The sequence below is a fragment of the Penicillium expansum genome (assembly GCF_000769745.1).
Source record: "Penicillium expansum strain MD-8 chromosome Unknown contig254, whole genome shotgun sequence".
Lineage (NCBI taxonomy): Eukaryota > Fungi > Ascomycota > Eurotiomycetes > Eurotiales > Aspergillaceae > Penicillium > Penicillium expansum.
The window spans coordinates 326165-346430 of NW_015971250.1; the positions used below are offsets into that span (position 1 = coordinate 326165).

Here is a 20266-nt window from a genome sequence, read left to right on the forward strand (position 1 = left end):
GACGTTTTGGAGCCCTGCATCTGTCCGACGTCTGGGCCGCGCACGCCATGATAACCATGCTTATTTATGAGCCTGAGCGCGGTAAAAAAAAAAAAGATATCACATCTACCATCACACTTATCATCCAAGATTAGCAGTGACTCTGTGCGATCACCGAGTCTTCTCATTGGATTACTGGCACATAATTAACGGGATGGAAGTTTTTCCCGGGATTGCGACACGAGGGGGTGACGGGCTCGTTAGGTACATATGTAGTGTGGATTCGGTCAGTCATATCTAAGACACGGGAGATCGAATTTGTAAACATGGCAATGAAATAAATCGGTGAGACGGGGTTTAGCGAATTTAAGAGGAATGATGTTCCATCAAAGACAATAAGTTCTTAGAGGGGACTATTCTCCCGGTTCACCGTCATTTTGGCTATAGTGGTCTCAAACTGAAGGAAGAGATGACGTCAAAGGCGGGTGGACCCAAAATAGAAACCGAAGGCCACAACGTTGGAATAGACCAACTTTTTTCACCACTTTGTTTTACCCGAAATATGATAAAGAAAGTGGCAGGATATCTCCAAAATAGTGGGAATTAATATGTATAACGTAAAATATAATACGGAGTAGGTTTTCTCGCTTCCAACCTTTGACAATAATTACAAAGACTTACAAAGATAAGCCTCTAGCATGATCAGTTACATTGCATGATGCAGTTGGAGAAAGAATAAAAGAAAGAAAGGATGTGCTTTGACCTAAGACATATCTCATTAAAAAAAAAAAAAAGGGTTTTGCCAACCAACGTACATATGTGCCAGCCACACTGGTGTGTGTGCTGATGCAGCTGTATATCTAAGAACTGCACTTTGCATAACCGCCTTACTTTGGTAAGCATGAATTTTCCTGGAGTGATCGATCTATCGCACCCCCATGGATATGTTGTATAGCCAAGTTAAAGTGCTTAGATGAAGCGGACTAGTAGTATCATCATCCAAGGTTTCTTGGCAATAATTACAATACTTTGTATATAATATACCATATACAATATAGGAAATACCTGAAAATTCTTTGGATCTATCTGAGACATCGACCCAAAATCCAGCCACGCAGCGGCGAAAAGGGAGTGGATACGGAGTCGATAAAACCTGACTGGGTGGATTGACGTGGGTCATGCAGTAGCGTACGGGACTATGTATAGCCCATCCATCCGTTCGGCCCGATAAGGGTTTCTCCATAGTAAAAAAGAAAATTGGTATTCTGTAAAATCTTTGAAAGCAAAATGCTAGAAGCTTGTTTCAGTTGATTTTTTGTTCTTTCACTCATCTCACTCTCGCTATTCGCCAAAAACTCATTTCATTCGTTCTTGAGTTGTGCATCGTTCCGGCAGCAGGTTACTGCTGATAACAGTATTATATACGGAAATGCAGCGCTCAGCTTTCCTCATACTGTCGTTTTTGAGCGTCTATGCCTTTTGTTGGCCCTACGACGAACCACTCGTTAAATACAATCTAAACGAAAACAAATCTGCTAAAGGTCCAATCGATTATTGGGGAGCATGGCCGGACCATGACTATCATCCATCGCCAGATAACTGGCGCATGCCCACATACACAATCTTTTTGGACCGTATATCCAACGGAGATCCCACAAATGACGATATCAACGGCACCGCCTTTGAACATGTCGTCAACTCTAATCAGATGCGCCACGGCGGTGATTTGGAAGGGCTGATAGATACACTGGACTATATCGAGGGAATGGGATTCAAGGTGAGTTGATCTGGCTTCATAATCATCCTATCGCTAACCCCTAAAAGGTCATCTACTTCGCTGGAACGTACTTGATGAACTTGCCCTGGGCCTACGATGGGTACTCGCCGGTCGATACCACCCTCCTCGATATGCATTATGGAACACTGGAGGAATGGAGGCGGACCATCGACGAGATTCACAAGCGGAACATGTATGCGGTAGTGGATAACACACTGGCAACGTAAGTCGATGCTCCTGATTTTTCGGGTGCTCATGAGCTGATCTTGAAAACACAAACACAGACTGAGCAACCTGATCGGATTCAAAGGCCATCTGAACGACTCGGCCGATTTCAAAGCATCAGAATATGAAGTCCAATGGGTTACCGACAGAAAATATGCTGACTTCAATTTCGGTAACGAGTATAACGAAACTTGCAACTATCCCAAGTTCTGGGATGAGACTGGATACCCATTAACAGACCAGGGCGTTCAAAATTTGAAGGGTTGCTATGACAGTGATTTTGATCAATATGGAGAGCTGGAAGCATTCGGTAACTTCCCCGACTGGCAACGTCAACTCACCAAGTTCGCCTCCGTACAGGATCGCCTGCGTGAATGGCACAAGCCTGTCCGTGATGTGATCACTCAACACTCCTGCCTTCAAATCGCGAGCCTGGATATCGACGGTTTCCGTTTCGATAAGACTGTGCAATCCACCCTCGAGCCCCTGAGTGAGATGCTCGCCATCTACCGTGATTGCGCAGTGAAACTTGGCAAGAAGAATTTCTTCCTCCCTGGCGAGATCACCTCCGGAGACAGCTTTGGCAGTCTCTACCTCGGTCGTGGTCGCCAGCCAGATCAGCGCACGGCAAACGCAGGCGCGGGTGTCAAGATTACGAACACATCGGAGGGGGCTTTCCTAAGAGATGATGGACTGCAAGCTTTGGATGGCTCTGCATTTCATTATACCATCTACCGTTCGATGACCCGTTTCCTGGGCTTGGACGGTAATTTGGTTGCCGGATTTGACTTGCCTACCGACTTCATCGAAGCCTGGAATGAGATGCTCATCACCAACGATTTCCTCAATGCCTTCACAGGAGAAATCGATCCTAGGCATATGTATGGTGTCTCGAACCAGGATAATTTCCGTTGGCCAGCTCTTCAGAATGGTACAGACAAATATCTCCTGGGCCTGTACATCATCACGCTGGAGCTTCCTGGAATCCCTCTCATCTTGTGGGGAGAAGAGCAGGAGATGTACGTGTTCGACGCTACTGCAGCCAACTATATGTTCGGCCGGCAGCCCATGACGTACCAGACTGCGTGGTGGACACAAGGTTGCTTCAACTTGAATACTTCAAAGTTCTACGATTTCCCTATCGAAAAGGGCCGCGATGGTTGCAATGATATCACCGTCACTTATGACCAGCGGAATCCCGCCCATCCTCTCCGCAACATCATGAAACGCATGTTCGAGATTCGAGCCCATTACCCAGTCGCTCAGGACGGCTTGTACCTCGAAACGCTCTCTCAACTCACAGAAGACATCTACCTTCCTGGTTCTTCTACCACCCCCACGGTCACTGGCCTTTGGTCGGTGTTGCGAAGCTATTTCCCCGGGGTACAAACAAACGCAATCCTACCCAACGAAACTCTCTGGCTTGTGTATCAAAACGGAAACCACACCGAAACATACGGGGGCAATTGCAGCAATAAGAATACGTCCTTACTGGCTCCTTTTGACTCGGGGACAAAATTGAAGAACCTCTTCTATCCTTACGATGAGCTCACTTTGGAAGATGGCCCCTCCGGGTCCGACAGCACCTACGGATGCGTCAGTAAATTGAAGCTGTCTGCATGGGAATACCGGGCCTATGTCAAGACCGCCAACTTCATTGCGCCCGGTCCTACCGTCACCGATTTCTTCCCCGGGCATGATGCTCGGTTGTTATCTTCAGAAGACACGGGTGAAACCATGCCCATTCAACTTGGATATTCTACAGCGATGGACTGTGACAGCATCACAAAGTCGATTTATCTAAATTCTACAACAGAGAAGAACATCACTGCCGAGCTTGATACATCTAGTGTTAGCTGCGCCAACATCTCTGCCAGGACTACAACCCATGCCTTCACCGGAGAAATCCCCACTGTTTGGACATGGTCTGCAAACCTGACAAATGTCCACCATGGAATCCACCAACTGACCGTCAAAAATGTGTCCTCTTCTGGAGTTTACACCAATTCGACCGACAAGTTCTTGCTCCGCCTCGGTGCCCAGGACAACCCCCTGATTTCTCCGCTTGCCAACTACTCTACCAGCCTGGTCCACAAATCCAATGACAACTTTTACGTTCAGCACAGAGCTGCCGGTGCAGACAAGTTCCGATACACGTCTGACTTTGGTCGGAGTTGGAGCGACTGGGCGACGTATTCAGGTGGCAACACGACTATTACCATCCCGAAATGGACTGGCACGAAATCCCAGAAGTGGGATGGAACTCATATTCGAGTGCAGTACTTTTCAAGGCTGACTGGAAGCAGTGATTACCTCCAAGAAGGTGATTATTCGAGTGATACAGTCCGAAGATTCCCGCACCTGTGGTTCAACGGTCCATACAACCAATACGGCTATGATGCAGGAATGGACAGCAAGATGAAGTACGATTCTAAAACGTCTCGCTGGAACTACGACTTTGTCTACGAATGGCCAGCCGTGGGCCAGCTGAACGTTTGGGGCTCGGACGATGACGGCACCCCTGATAATACCGAGGTCTACGGTGATGTCGGCAACTCGTCTTCAGTTCAAAAGCTTCCTCCGTCCTATCTCGCATCAAACGTCATTAACATCACTACCCTACCGCCATTCCCGCATCTTGGCTGGAAAATCTCCCTGAACGATGGCAACCTAAGATACCAAATGATCCCCATTGGATCTGGATGGGCCCAGTTGGTCCTCTATGTCCTTCTCTGGGTTGTTCCGATTCTTATGGGTTTGGCTGGTGTCTTCATCTTCATCGGAAACTTCTACCGCGTCAAGCTCAACAAGAATGGCAATGTCACCAAGGCTGATAAATTCCCGGTAGTATTCTGGCGCCGACTCAAAGGAACCTTCGCCAAAGATGATGATGTCGAGGAGATCGGTTTGGCAGAAAAGGCTGTGCCAACCAACATGGCTCTGGCAGGAGCGAGCGACCAGCGACGCACTGTATTGATTGCTACTATGGAGTACGACATTCAGGACTGGCAGGTCAAAGTCAAGATTGGTGGTCTAGGAGTAATGGCGCAGCTCATGTCACAGAATTTGAAGCATCAGAATCTCATCTGGGTGGTTCCTTGTGTCGGTGATATTGATTACCCCGTGGATACACCTGCTGAGCCTTTTGTGGTGACGATCCTAGATCATCCCTATTCGGTTGAGGTGCAGTATCACGTCGTCGATAACATCACCTATGTCCTCCTCGATGCCCCGGTTTTCCGGCAGCAGACCAAGGCGGAGCCTTATCCTCCTCGTATGGATGACCTTGACAGTGCAATTTACTACTCGGCCTGGAATCAGTGTATCGCAGAGGTAATGAACCGAACACCCGCCATTGATCTCTATCACATCAACGATTTCCATGGCTGTGTGGCACCTCTTTACCTGCTCCCGTCGCGAACTATCCCAGTTTGCCTGTCCTTGCACAATGCAGAGTTCCAAGGTCTTTGGGCTCTGAGAACCGCACAAGAGAAGAAGGAAGTCTGTTCTGTCTTCAATCTCCCAATCGAAGTAGCGACCAAATACTGTCAGTTTGGCAGCGTTTTCAACCTGCTTTACACCGGCGCTAGCTATTTGCGATTCCATCAACGCGGCTTCGGCGCAGTTGGTGTGTCCGAGAAGTACGGAAAGCGCTCATGGGCCCGTTATCCAATCTTTTGGAGTCTTGGCAAGATTGGCAGTCTGCCCAATCCAGATCCCTCCGACACAGGCGCTTTGACGAAAGACCCCGATGTACAAATTACGGTTCAGTCCGCTGACGAGTCGACCAATGACAAACTCCAGGCACAGAAATGGGCTGGTTTGAATGAGGACCCCAACGCTGACTTGCTGGTGTTCGTGGGAAGATGGTCGAAGCAGAAGGGTGTTGACTTGATTGCGGATGTTATGCCGGCTGTCTTGTCTGCTAGACCTAATGTTCAGCTGATCTGTATCGGTCCGATCATTGATCTCTATGGAAGGCTCGCTGCTATCAAGCTGGAGCGTATCATGCAAATGTTCCCAGGCCGTGTCTTCTCAAAGCCAGAGTTTACGGTCCTTCCCCCCTTCGTATTCTCTGGTGCCGACTTCGCCCTGATCCCATCTCGTGACGAGCCATTCGGATTGATTGCCGTTGAGTTCGGTCGTAAAGGTGCACTTGGAATTGGTTCTCGCATCGGAGGTCTAGGCCAAATGCCTGGTTGGTGGTACACTGTGGAATCCGACTCGGCTCGCCATCTTTTGCACCAGTTGCGAACTGCCATCAAATCCGCCTTGGATTCAACACCAGACACCCGACAGGAGATGCGTGCAAACTCTGCCAAGCAGAGATTCCCCGTTCTCGAGTGGGTTCAGAAGCTCGAGGTCTTACAGCGGACTTCTATCCACATCCACCACCAAAAGAACCAACTCACCGTTGCACACTCAGCGCGAGAGTCTCAAATCTACTGGGAGACACCAGGCCTGCGGGACTCCGCAATGATCACCCGTCCTTCATCATTCCAGTCAGTGTCAGGGGCTTTAGATACGCCCACAGGCAGAGCATCGCAGCCCGCTCAGCCTTCCCTTCTACAGTTACAGGCAGTCGAAGCTCAAGAGATGCAAGCAGCCGGAAACAGCAGAGGTAGCATGTTAAATCGCAACCTATCGCTCGGTCGACGATCTGGACCGGGACATGGCAGAAAGCGTCTTGCCAAGAAGTCACAGCGTGACAGTCAGATGCTCGAGCCCATCGACGGTGATACCACAGACGCCGACGATGACGGCTTTGTCACGCCACAGGAGAACTTGATTACTCAAGAGGAGGCCATGGCAGCCGCCAATTTACCTCTTCAAGATGTTGCGACACACCCCAGAAACAACAATCACGCTCGTGGCGACTCTAGCTCGTCGGCCTCTGAGTCATCGCGTTTCCTCTCAAGGGACTCCTCTCCAGTGCGACAAGCTCGTGAACTTCTTGACCCAGCTGCACCTTTCTCTCACGAAGGCCGAAACATTTCTGTCCTCTCCTTGCCTTCTGTTGTTAACGACCATGACCAACCCGATTTCCATCTGCAAAAGGTCGACCCGACCTTCACGGACAGCATGGGCCACTTCACGCGGAACTTCGAATCCCAGCTCGCCAACCTCAACAAGAAAAACTCGATTTCAGATTATTGTATTGAGCTTTATCTGATGAAGAGTGAGCGGAAGTTCTTCTACATGTACAACGATGCGCAGTTGAAGAAGCAGCCTAAAGAACGTCCCATGACTGGAGCTGGCTTGGACAAGGCTGTTGAGAACACGCCGTATAACCTCGTTAAAGATGGTCCCGAAGACTCGGATGCCAACAACACAGATGAAATTGATCAGTGGCTATCTCGTCTGGGATACAAGAGACCCATTGCTATCCAGCGCTTTATGAGATGGCGCGTCGGAAACTGGCCAGTCTATGCTCTGTTCTTGGGTCTTGGACAGATTATCGCAACGAACTCTGCGCAGATCACCCTGTTGGCTGGCCAGATTGGTGAGACAGCAGTCAAGCTCTACGTTATCGCGGCAATTTACTGTGTCTCTTCCATCGTCTGGTGGTGTCTCTTCTTCCGCTTCCCATCCGTGTTTGTGCTCACTCTCCCCTGGTTCATATATTGCATGGCATTCGTCACCATTGGAGTCTCTCCATTCGCACTTTCGGAAGTCGGTCAAGCGTGGGCTCAGAATGTCGCTGCAGGTGTCTATGCCGCAGCATCTTCCAGTGGCTCCTTGTTCTTCGCTCTCAACTTTGGTGACCAAGGTGCTGTTCCTGTGAAGGATTGGATGTTCCGCGCAAGTCTGATCCAAGGTATCTCACAGCTCTACACTGTTGCCTTGTGGTACTGGAGTTCCAGAGTCACTGCAGCGGAAGTAGGAGGTGTTTCCACGGTTGCTCTGAATTCATGGAAACTCACGGCTGTGGTGATGCCTATTGCCGCAGTTTGTTTCATTATCGGATTGCTCCTCGCCCTTGGCTTGCCTAAGTACTACCGCCAAGCACCCGGAAAGGTCCTCTTCTTCGACACATCCCTTTTCCGTCGGCGAATCGTCCTTTGGTTCTTCTTCATGGTCATCATTCAGAACTGGTTCCTTTCCGCGGCATACGGCCGCAACTGGTCCTTCCTCTGGTCCTCTCAACACACAAAGCCATGGGAAGTTGTCCTCCTAGTCCTCTTCTTCTTTATTATCCTCTGGGTCGCTGTGATGCTCCTCTTCCGCTTCTTGTCCAAGGAGCACAGTTGGATCTTACCCGTCTTCGGTCTGAGTATCGGTGCACCACGATGGGCGCAAACATGGTGGGGAACATCCAATATCGGCTACTATCTTCCATGGGCTGGAGGTTTGACTTCTGGTGCCATTGCGTCCCGCTGTCTCTGGCTCTGGCTCGGCGTTCTCGATGAGATTCAACAAGTCGGATTGGGAATGATTCTCCTACAGACCTTGACAAGAGTGCACGTCGTTTTCGTCCTATTGGCCGCGCAGACTCTTGGGTCTATCGCCACTATTTGTGCTCGTGGATTCGCACCAAACAAAATTGGCCCAGCAGGCATTTCCCCAGCTATTGGATCATCGTTGGACGCTGTTGGCAATGCGTGGTTCTGGATCGCCCTCTTCTTCCAGCTTCTGGCTAGGTCAGTCATTATCCCACTCCCCAACACTCATCTAATGGCATTGTACTAACTGTGATTATAGCTTTGGTTTCCTTCTCTTCTACCGCCGTGAACAGCTCAATCGGCCCTAGACCAATCACCATTCGTGGTTTGACTTAATAATTCAGTAAATTTTGTGTCCTGGTATATAAATGGGAAGGAGTTGGAAGTCATTTTTGTTTAGTTAATATAGCATTCTTTAGTCTTGTAATATATGCAAAAATGGACTATCGTGTAAAGCGAAAGATTTCTTATTGCCACGTTTGTAGTCATTCATAATTCATAGTAGTCAACAATAGTCGGCCTTATGTGCTTTTTGGGTGTCTTCTCAGATCAACAATTTTCCCCCTAACTCAGAGCAAGATATTGATATGGAAACCCGCAATAAGATAGGGGGTTCTCGCAACGCTCTCAATGATGAAATCTTATATACTATACCAAGCTATCTGCGCCAGCTTAGTGTCAAATCATAGACTGGTCCCCACAACCGAGATCTGGCCCTTCTTTGCTCCCTCGGTTGTAGAAACCCCAATTGTGCCTGTCGACTCATCCTCGGAGTCAATCCTATCGTTCGCGTGTGTTATATTTTTCTCACTGTATTCCATTAGCAACCAGTCACCCGTGTGAGAGATAGTTGGAGATCTTACCCGTTCGGGCCATAGGTGTAACGAATAACAAACGTCATAGCAACCAAGCAAACAGTCATGACTGCAGAAAAGGGGTATCCTTTGATAAAACGAGGTCCTTCCACGGTTGGGTACGTGAAGAGTGGGATCCAACATGTCCACATCGTGGAAATAGCAGTGGCCAGAACTAGCACGATTGCCCGTTCCTCGGGGCTGTCACGGTAAAGGACGTTCACCCACCCATACAGTACAGAGGATACTGCAACTGCCGAGTATTGCACACTGTAAGCAAACCATTTGGCTCCTTCGGGCACATCCCAGATAGCCAGAATGACTAGTCCCGTAAAGTTGAAGCTGGACGCTAGCGTAATAGCCCAGGCGCGATCAAGCCACAAGTCTGTGCTGATGTTGATGAAGAGAATGAAAAATATGCCGAGTGCGGGGCTGATCGAGTTGAGTTCGTTCTGTGTTGCGGAACTGTAGCGGTGGAGGCTCTTTAACCACAACAGGAAGGACGCTGTGTTGGCGCTAGAGTTGAAAAAGAAGCTATCCCATATCAGAACCAGCCAGAATCGCTTCGATGAAAAGAGCTTCTTGGCAAGTCCCCAAGAGAAAGAGGCACTTTTGACTTGGGATCCCTGTTTTTCTAGTCGCTTGCGAGCAACATCTAGATCATGTTGTGAGATCACGAGGCGGTTGGGCTTATCAATTGTCCCTGGGTAGATAAAGTAGCCAATAATCGCAAGGGGCATGGTAATGACAGCGTTGATGATGAAAAGCCAACGCCACCCTGGTAGTCCGTTGACCCCATCTAGGTAGTCGAGTGTGGCACTCTGCAAAAGACTAGCGGTCAGGAAGCCTAGCGTGAGGCCGATGTAGAAGGCTCCTCCTCGTCTTCCTATCTCGTTGCTTTTATACCAGGATCCGAGAACGAAGTGCACCCCGGGGAAATAAGATGCCTATCAGTGTTAGTAAGACGAAGGGATTACTTTCGGGAAGTCGGTGAGTCATACCTCAAAGATTGAGACCATAAACCTGTAAGCCATAATTTCTGCATAGCTTGTGGCCCTATACTGCAGCAGAGTAAAGATTCCCCACAAGAGATCAAGAGTTGGGACGAGGTAGTGCATTGGCACCCTAGGAAACAGGTACATAAAAGGCAAAAGTGCAACGACATTGCCAACGGTAAAAATAGTCTGAAAATGGACTAATTCGTTCCCATGGAAGTTCAGGTCTTCAGCCATCCCTGACAGGTATGCATTGTCTAAGAGTGGTGCAATTAGTACTAATCCTTTCATAGCTTCTAGTGGTTGACTTACTGATATTTCCCTGATCAATGTACTTGACCCAATAGACCACAAATGCATATGGGACAATCAAAAGATCAAGCTTTAACACTAACTTTCTCTCTTCTGGCGTATCATCCGGAGAATACCAATGGTACCACCTTTTGGTGGGGGTAGTGGCCGTACCCATTGCAGTAATAGAAATAAATACAAAGATTTAATCGCCGTAAAACATATTCATTTCGTAGTAGAGATACCACATTTTATAAGAATGGTTTATCTAGCTTATTGATAGGGCTCCGGAGTGGTGGATGTTGCAATTTGAGGTGTTGTTAACACCATCGTAGTCTTTTTAGACTAAAATGATACTATCCGAAACTCAATCAAAACAGCGGAGGAAAAGATAAGCTATAGGGCTTTTATCAGTGGTTTTTTAGTACAAAACGGGGTTTTTCTAAATGGGCCTTTCACACGATGAGGTAAATGGTCATAGTTAAGCGAGATAGGTTCCCATAAATCAATGGCGAATACTCCGTTACGATTACCTGCTTATTATAAGAAAAGCTAGAGATCCACCAGCGGACATTTGATACGGTTAGCAATGCGTGTGAGTAATTATTCAGAAAACCCTAAATCTTTTAGCGCCGGCGATTCTAGTAATATACCTTTAAAGAAAATATAGTATTATTCTTAATAGATAAATTTAGGGTTAAGACTGATATAGTAGAATGAGCAAAAATAAAAAACGAAATGATAAGAGTGGGATTTGAACCCACGCCTCTTGCGAGACCAGGAAACTATTGCTAGTTGTGGAGTCAAGGTATACCTTAACCTGGCGCCTTAGACCAACTCGGCCATCTTACCAAGAACGGGGCAAAAAGCTTGAGTAAGAGGTATATATGGCGCGACCCACAACTAGCTTGCTTCAATATTTGAATCCATGAAGGTATGTACTAACTACGAAATTCAGGACGGCTTTTACTAACATCCCATTCTAGGGTAATCGAACTCTCAAGCTGGTGAGCTTTTTACGAGATGTTAGACGGTTCGTTCTACGAAACATGCAATCCATAGAGACAGTGCCACTCCAACTCTACGTTTCAATTGTTATTTCCCCCCACAAAAGAGCTTACTTCGAACCATCTCGGCTGTCCCTAAATTAGGGAGGTTGTTACCAGCCCTTCTCTCTCCTACTTGAGGTAGCAAGGTTGTGATTTTTGTCTGCAATCTGCCAAAGATTTTTGAGTTGTTCATCTGATGTATACATGTGTTCAAATGATCCTTAGCTGCGATCTCAATTTCTAACTGAGTTGGGGTCAGCCCTTGAGGACCTTCTGAATTTCGCAATATCTGCGATAGCCACTCTTTCCGTCGTTTGATGTATCTCATTTACACCTTACGCAATGTCATTCGTCTCGCCATATTGTTGAAGGTTGTTGCCGGTTGGTCAATTCCAAAATTCACACTATCGCGGCTACCAAACCCGCAAGACGCTGTCGAGTTGGCACCGCAGCTATGGTTCTCAATTCGTCATATTTATTGCCCTGTCGACCCTCAGTGTCACGACAACATGGTACTACATGTTCGCGTTCTTCGCGCATTCCTACCGCAGCTGGGCAGCCTGCCGGGTGGGTTTCAGGGAATGCTTGAGTAATAGGCATGGGTCTACATAGATCTGGGGTATCTCGTTGCCTTTTATTCGTATATTCAGACTCTATCGTAGAAGTCAACCATTATTGCCTCTCACCCTCACGGCCTACCCCGAGGTTCCCAGCCACCCACACTACTGACGCCCTACCTCCGACAACATCATTCCATCTCAATACCAGCCCCCGGCCAGATAGAGCCGCCATCTCTAGTGCGCCAACCCTCACCTGCCCCATCTTCGAAAATCCAATTGATCACTAGTTGACTCAGGGCATTTAGCAAGACCCATGTGAGTGTCACGGAGCGGAGGATTTTGTTCGCGTCGATCGGTGTCAGTTGGTTTGGTCATGACGAGAAATGGGATCGCCAATAGCCCCAGCCGCAGTTTCCAGGGGAACAGAATATAGATGATAGGCTAGCAATGTTTCTTATATGAGGATGAGCGAACTTGGCGACTAACAAAGTCCCCCAATTCCCACGCCTACGTTGTAGGCAGAAAATAAGTATCGCCTTGGTTCTGGACATCTGCTCAACTTCCTTCCTCCCCTCACGCGATGGCCGAAGTGGTTGGCATTGTGTCGGGCACAATTACGTTCGCAACTGTCATTGCCCAAGTCGGACAATCCATCATTTTACAAAAAGATTGCTGGAATCGGATAGAAGATCATTTGAATGATATATGCGAGTCCTCGGAAGAGTTAAGATACGACGTACTCATTCAGGCACAAGGCACAGCTGTAGAGTTTCGCTTCTTGCAGCGTAACCTTTTTCCATCATCTTATGAGCTTCCCCATTTATCTCGAGTTAGAGTCGCCATTCACGCTGTATAGTTCATGGTTTTCAATAAACACATGCCAGAACTTTTTCGAACCATCCTATGGAGAGATAACCTCAAAGCCGAGAATGCGGGGTTCAAATTCTCTCCTTCGGCCGACGGGTTACCTTACTTCACACAACACCAACACGATCACCAGAAGCAGACGACGATAGCCCACCACCTAGCGATGGTGATGGGCAGTCAACTCACAGCCCGACCCGAGTTCGATGAATTGACCCAGAGACGCGGGAGAGGCCCGTCTGACAAACTCTCGAAGATGCTATACAAGTCTTGGTATGACCTCTCTCGCGACTTTGTACATAATTGCCGGCGTGGACTTTAATCATTGTTGGCGGTGAAACTCCTCTCATGGTATTTTTGAGGGGCTACTTAAAGTCCCAATCTTCTTACATTGAAGATGGCTTGTAATTAGTCTCCATTCTTCGACCTTGGCTAAGGATTCTTCAGGTTGCTAGTCTTGACCTAGAAAGACTCGGTCAAAAAGAAAACCACATTTGGAAAAATGAAGCCATACATAGAGAATTTGCTTGGAAGGATCCATATCGCCAGCCAAAGCACTGACTCATTGGATTGACTTATGATCTATCCCCTGAGGACAGGTACATATGGCTCTCTGAGACGACGAATGCTTTTGCGACAGAGTTCTGGGACCTAGTCGAACGGCCAGTTGAAGTTAAGCAGGCAGCTCAAGTGATGCCAGGTGGTTGGCCAGATGGATCATCTTGAATTTTATTTGCACTGAAGTGAGGAAATAGGGAGTAAAGAGGTGAAACTGATTTCGGGCGTGTCTGTACTAGCTAGTATATTTTAGCAAAATCGCATTATTAGACGACGCGAATCTCTGCGATAGAGGAGAGTGCGAAATAATTTACTCGATATAGCGCTAAGCGATATATAGCTAGCACTCTTATGCAAATATTGTGATGTTCTAAGTTCTAAGCGCCTCAGCGGCGACCTTTGAGCCTCATCTGCCTATGGTTGTCTCCACTTTGACCCTTGAAAGGGGGTGGGGTACTATTACCCAAGATGTCACTCTCTACTCCGTATTGAGGTGGTAAATGCTGTGCCGGCGTCGCGATTCAAATCTAGCAAGTTCTACACTTGGATTAACAAAGGTTTTAGCTGACCATCGGAGTTGGGGATTAGTTGGGTGACTGACCATCAGCATATCCTCACTATTGTGTAGTTTAGCTTTTGTTATACCGAACAATAAACTGGCGCTAATGGGTAGCATATAAAGCATGGTGATGATATAGGATGCTCTGGGTTACTTGGATATATTACAGTTGCCGACATACACATCTATTATATACAAGACCAGATGAAATATATATATTTTAGAAATAGCGTTTATATTTTATGGCTAACCATCAAACAATGAAGCTAAAAGGCTCATAGGTAAACACAGACTATATATATGTAGCAAGTTGATAGAGAAGTAGATAATATGTATCGATTCAAAGTGCTATATAGGTTATGCTACGTAGACATAGGGTGTCCACCACCCAGATGACATGGAATCCCCATTCCACAGGCCTGGGCCTGGTTCATAATATACAACTGAACACCAAATATAACAGCGCTTGTAAAGATAACACCGGAAACAAACCAAAATGTACCACCAAGGCTAGACCGAAAGTCACAAGCTATAATCTAATTCGACTTCCCCGAAAACGAAACCAGAGCCCCATAAGACTCAGTCAAAGGCCACAACCCCTGAGCAAAACCAACCGCCCCAGCAACAAGAAGCACATAATAAGCAACCGTCCACCGAACGCCCAACCCCCCACTACTCACCCCAATGTTGACATCATCATCATCGGAATCCTCCTTACCCCGAGTCACAGGGGGACTAATAGTCTCAACAGCCTCAACACGACCCCAGAACCGCGGCAGTCCACACCAGTTACAGAAACTATGGATGAGAACAACGGCCAGCAAGGAGCCCGTCCGCAGATAGATGAACGTCGCATACCAGCCGAAGATAGTCGTGTAGCCGAACTGGAAGAGCGACCGGAGTAGCGCGGCCAGAGCCGGCGTGTCCGGGTGGGTCAGACGGAATTCGTAGAAGTGGTGCACGTGCGCAATGCCGAAATACAGCGGCGCCAGGAACACGATTCGACCCGGCGAGGTGTGTGCTAGTAAATGTAGCGGGACCATTGCGGATCGGAACATGACTTCTTCTGTGAAGGGGCCCTGAGAAAGACATTAGATCTAGTTTTCACCGAAAAGGAAAGGAAGAAAGGGCTTACTGCGACATAATTCCTCCAGCCAATCCAGCCACCCAGACTCGCAGAGAGGCTACTAGGACGAAACCAGAACTTCCACTCGCCCTCGACAATACCACGCTCGAAGAGCGGGCCCAGGAACAGAATGGCGGTTAGGAAAAGACTCCGCAGCGTCTCCAGCAGGCCGACGGGCCACCAGCCGAGGAGTCTGACACCGGCGCCGAGGGAGGAATTATCCCCCTTGACAATGAGCCAGAGGACTAGCACTGAACTCACGATACATGAGCCCGTGACTGCGCGGATGCGGGCGCGAATCACAGATGGGGCATCGCGACTCAGACTTGGGGATGGTCGGGTTGTTGGGGAGAGATAGAATGGTACCACGTAGAGTAGTGTGAGAAGGACCTGTATGGGGTTAGATAGGATTTAGAATAAGAGATGTTTCTTTCTTTCTTTTCTTCTCTTTTTCTGTTTTTGTGTTTGATCTCTCTAGGAATTGTTCTACATACAGATAAAAAAGCAACCGTGTATTCTGACAGGGCAGGTTCATCTGACTTTGTGTTAGTTGAGACATTTCTTTTTTTAGGGTTTTCCCCCTGACTTACCCTGCTTCGAGTATAAACTCTTGAGTTGAGCCATTATCCCTACGGGTGCCATGATCTGCGGAGTTGGGAGGAGGTTCAAGTTGCTATTTATGGATTTTCAGATGGAAGAGAAAAGGGCCTGGAGTGTTCTCTGGAGTGTTCTCTGGAGTGTTCTTTGTTCCTGTTGACGTACATCATACAGAGTGATGATTGGTTGGAAGTGGTATAATATGTATAATACAGTATGGTATTGTCATCAAGCACCATGGACTGATACAGGGGAAATCCATGTGATTTCCTTACTTTTGGGGTTCTTTTGGTTCTCTTTTTCATTCTTTGATATTGCACATAAATTGGATATCTTCCATTCTATATATATCTATACTCCCTACTCCCTATACTATCCAAAAACACTTGAAACCGTTTCAGAGTTCGAAAAAGCAAAACCGGATTCGAACTGGTGGACCGTGCAAGAAAACAGGATGTGAGCTCTCAACCCCCCCAGACCCCCTTGAGTGTCTTCATTTTAAATGTGAGTCAATGTGAGGGTTCGTGGTGAGTTATTCTCCGATCACGAGCAGGAAACATTTATTGGCAATGAGCATATCATTATTGTTCTATTCTGCCGTTCTGTCAGGGCGACGCTACCAACTAGTGGCAGTTCATCAGGATTGCCAACGCACACCAGGCTCCACCTAAAATAGGCGATGAAATGAGGAAATGTGTTTGAAGGAGTCAATTGTGGCTCTCAACGGACGGTTATCTCCGCATTAATATGGATGTCACCTATATTAAAGATGAGGGCCCAGGTACCATCTAGGAATTACATATACAAAAAAATATCAACACCTGAACAATCAAGGCAAAAAAGAGAAAAATTCAATTGCATCAATTCCATCAACTGCATCAATTGTTGAATTGTCCACTTACAGTACTTTCGATCTGATCCAATCGTTAAGAGCCACCAAGTGTCAATCCCCCTGCGTCTACGATCTCACTTGCTTAGACGCTCACCGCTGGGCAACCAGAATTCTTCCCCCTTCACTCCAGAGTGTCTCAAGTTCTGCTTCTGCTTTGGCTTCTCGTTTTTGTGCTGTTCTTGTCCCTTTCTGTCCCTTTTTGTGTTTTGAAACGCTTTAATGATTGTTTTTCCGCCAGTCACTCTTTTAATGGCCTTGGATGTTTGAAACGAACTAATTCTCTGACCGTTGCAACGTCTACCCACGCTCTTTTTTTTGATGAACATCAGCCTATAGAATCACCCTTGATATAGGGTACCACATTCCTTACCTCGAATACTCGAATCCTCGGAAAAACAAACAACAATCCACTCTTTTGACACCTTGTTTACACGTTTTGGTTTGACAATTGCTTTCGCCTTTGCTTTTCCATCGGTCTTTTCAATCAATGCTCCAAGTCTCTCCAAATCATGTCGTTTCCCGTTCGGTCGACCTCGCCGCGCGCGCGAAAGGCATTGCACGAGCGTACCCCCTCTCACTCAAATGAAAGATCACCTACCCGGTCATTGCGCATCGTTCCGGATGAGGAGCTCGATATGTACACTGCGACCCCATTCCCGACCAAGCCCGAGCAGATTTTGTTACCTCTCCCCGGCAAAGGACAACAACAATACATATCAGACACCGGTTTCAGCTATTCAGATCACCTTGGACCATCCACGTCGGCGTATCCCTCACCGGCTTTCAGTCAACCCGCACCCAACAGCCCCAGAGATCATTCAATTGGTAGCTGGGATGTATCCTCCACCGTGGATACCGGTAACTCGCCTCCGCAGTTGTGGGATGACGACCCATCCTCTAGCAAGTCATCGCTGCCAGAAGCTTCGAGGAAAGCACCGGATTATGGGTCCGAGAGTTCAGAAGCCGAGTTCTCAGACGACGAGATGATGGTCTTGCCGACGACCACCCCAACGATAAAAGCCGTACTCTCCGAGCCATCCATGTCGCCAAAGTCCTCTGCCGAGTCCGTAACAGGCTACTCCAGCCCAATTCTTGAACAAATCGGGGCCCCCTCAAGTCCCAACTTTGTTATGCTGGATAACTCGAGTATGAACTTCCACCGTCCGGCTACAGCATCCTCCGAGTCAGACCCACGGACGAACTCGCTCTCCTCGTATAACTCACGCGGAACCGTCGTTCGACACGTCGGCTCTGCACCCTGGTTCCAAAACGCCTTCCAACCAGCCTCATCCGAGCAATCAAGCTATGGATCCCCATCATTCCACTCCAGCCCGCCGGCCCAGTCAATAGCCTCATTCCACTCGAGCCCACCCACACAATCCATAGCCTCGTTCCGCTCGTCGTCTAGGGCACCATCAGGCAGCCGTTCCCAATCAGCAACATCTTCTTCTCGCAGTCTCCGCTCAGCTTCTGACTTGCAGGCAGCAATCGACAATGGCGTACCTGTTCAGTACCCGCGCATCCGCGCGCCATCGTCTTCAAGCTCCCGCGCCGGCACATCGGTTCGATCAGAGCGCGACTTCTCCCCTGGCCCTGCATCCGGACGCTGCAATCCCCACCTGGCCTCAGGACGCTGGAACCCGCATCTATCAACAGTCTCTTCCATCTGGTCCGCCGACGAATTAACCAACCTCGCCGGAGAACCAGACACAGACTCAGACCGCGAAATGGCAGAGCCAACCCCACCGCCACCAGCAGCCCTAGCAACAGAAACAACCAGATCCTCCGTCTGGCTCGTCGACCACTCAAACGACAGCGAAGACGAACGCCTCGACGGTCTAACCAACCTCCCCACCCGTCCAGTCTTCTCCCAAAGCCTCTCCTCCGGCTCAAAGAGAAGCAACAGTACCCGCAGCCTCCAACGCCCAGGAACAGGCTCAAGCACAATCCTCAACATCCTCCCAACATGGGCAAAAGTCTACTACCTTCGCGAACCAATGGGTCTCAACTCAACTCTCTCAATGATCGACGCTAGCCGTCCACCATCAACCCGTCCCGGAACCTCAAATTCAAGCGTCTTCAACCTAGTCCCAGGACCCCTCAACATCCCCCGTCCCCGCTCCCCAGAACGTCCCCGACCCCAATCCCCACAACAAAACCCCATCCCCCAACGCCGTCTAGAAAGTGACCCCCGCGATCCTCGCGCACACTGGGTCCCATCCCCACAGCCCGAAGACGGCGAGTTCACCGGAAGCCACCTCCACCGTCTCCGACACAGCTGGTCCCCGCATCTCATCCCCGATCGACGTGTTCTACAACACTCGACGAGTCGCTGGCGTCCGCCCTCACTCGACTCCCGCTACGAGCCTGTCCTCGGCCGGCGCAATCTCCAGGTCTATTCCTTCTGTCTGGGTTTCATTTTCCCACCTGCGTGGTGTGTTGCGGCGTTCCTGCCACTCCCGCCTAAACCGAAGGTTGCGCAGATGGTTGAGTATGAGGTCGGTTCGGATGTTGGTAATGCGCTTGAAGCCCAGTCTGTCAATTTGCAGCAGAGACGGAGGGATAATGCGCGTTGGTGGCGAAATCTTAATCGATGGATGATTACCCTTGGGGTTGTCATTCTTGTTGTTATTATTGTTTTAGCGGTTATTGGGACTACCTCGGGTTTTTAGGTTTATACACCACATTTGGACTGCGTTTCATTGCGATCTTTCTTTTAACGCTCTTACGACTTGGATTTGGGGTTTCTACACTGGAGACCATCTTTGATGCTCCCTTCTTTTCTTTTTTTCTTTCTTGGGGATTGAGTTCCCTCAACCAGTCGACTGGTTCTTTTCTTGCTCTTCACTGCAGACACTTTCTCCTTTGATCTATTCTTCTCTTGATTATTGACTATTCAGCCTCCCCCTTTTGTGTTGTTCTTTTTTTTTCTTCTTTCGCTTCTCTGGCTGCACATTTGTTCTGAACGACTCCACGACTTCAACGCACATAAATATCCTCTTCTGTTTTACATTTTTCTCGACGTTTCAACATTTGCCTTCCAGTCTTGTCTGTGGCTTATGTTTGCTGGAATCGCGTTCTATGCATGGCGACTGCCCTTGTTTGCATTTATGCTATACGTCCGTGTATTGGATATATGTTTTTTGTTGTTCTGCTTTTTACTTGTTCTTCTCTTCATCACTCGATGTTGTATCACAATTCACTTATGGTATACTCCACTTCTCCGTTGCATTCTCTACTTTGAAAACTAATGGTAATCAAAAATCAAAGCTTGCCATTACCTGCGCAAACCATCCCTTGGAATATCTATAAACACCTCAAACCTAGAAGAGACCAATCTCGACCAAGCCACCACTATTAAATAGAATAAAAACGTACACACTTCTAATTATTTTTATAGCAAAACGGAGAACACAGAACAAACCAATCCAACGGCTGTTCAACCCCTTCTATCCAATGAATCCACCACTCTCACACACACCTTGGCATATTTAGTT

At 48.1% G+C, this 20266-nt stretch overlaps 4 protein-coding genes across 4 annotated transcripts; 2 read left to right on the top strand and 2 right to left on the bottom strand.

Moving 5' to 3' along the window:
• Positions 1-1585: 1585 nt before the first annotated feature.
• ags3 (alpha-1,3-glucan synthase Ags3) lies at positions 1586-8732 on the top strand (the record flags this gene model as incomplete). The annotated part of the gene is made up of 4 exons (XM_016744634.1): positions 1586-1756; positions 1804-1979; positions 2041-8622; positions 8684-8732. 4 exons carry the CDS (start codon positions 1586-1588, stop codon positions 8730-8732), a joined length of 6978 nt encoding a protein of 2325 aa, XP_016600605.1.
• Positions 8733-9107: 375 nt separating this feature from the next.
• PEX2_073650 (putative MFS transporter Seo1) lies at positions 9108-10742 on the bottom strand (the record flags this gene model as incomplete). Its single annotated transcript, XM_016744635.1, has 4 exons — positions 9108-9234; positions 9288-10225; positions 10280-10530; positions 10586-10742. 4 exons carry the CDS (start codon positions 10740-10742, stop codon positions 9108-9110), a joined length of 1473 nt encoding a protein of 490 aa, XP_016600606.1.
• Positions 10743-14690: 3948 nt separating this feature from the next.
• Positions 14691-15922, bottom strand: PEX2_073660 (CAAX prenyl protease RCE1; the record flags this gene model as incomplete). Its single annotated transcript, XM_016744636.1, has 4 exons — positions 14691-15233; positions 15290-15670; positions 15775-15815; positions 15871-15922. 4 exons carry the CDS (start codon positions 15920-15922, stop codon positions 14691-14693), a joined length of 1017 nt encoding a protein of 338 aa, XP_016600607.1.
• A 1356-nt stretch (positions 15923-17278) lies between these two features.
• PEX2_073670 (putative serine-rich protein) lies at positions 17279-19441 on the top strand (the record flags this gene model as incomplete). Its single annotated transcript, XM_016744637.1, has 1 exon — positions 17279-19441. One exon carries the CDS (start codon positions 17279-17281, stop codon positions 19439-19441), a length of 2163 nt encoding a protein of 720 aa, XP_016600608.1.
• Between the last annotated feature and the right edge of the window lie 825 nt (positions 19442-20266).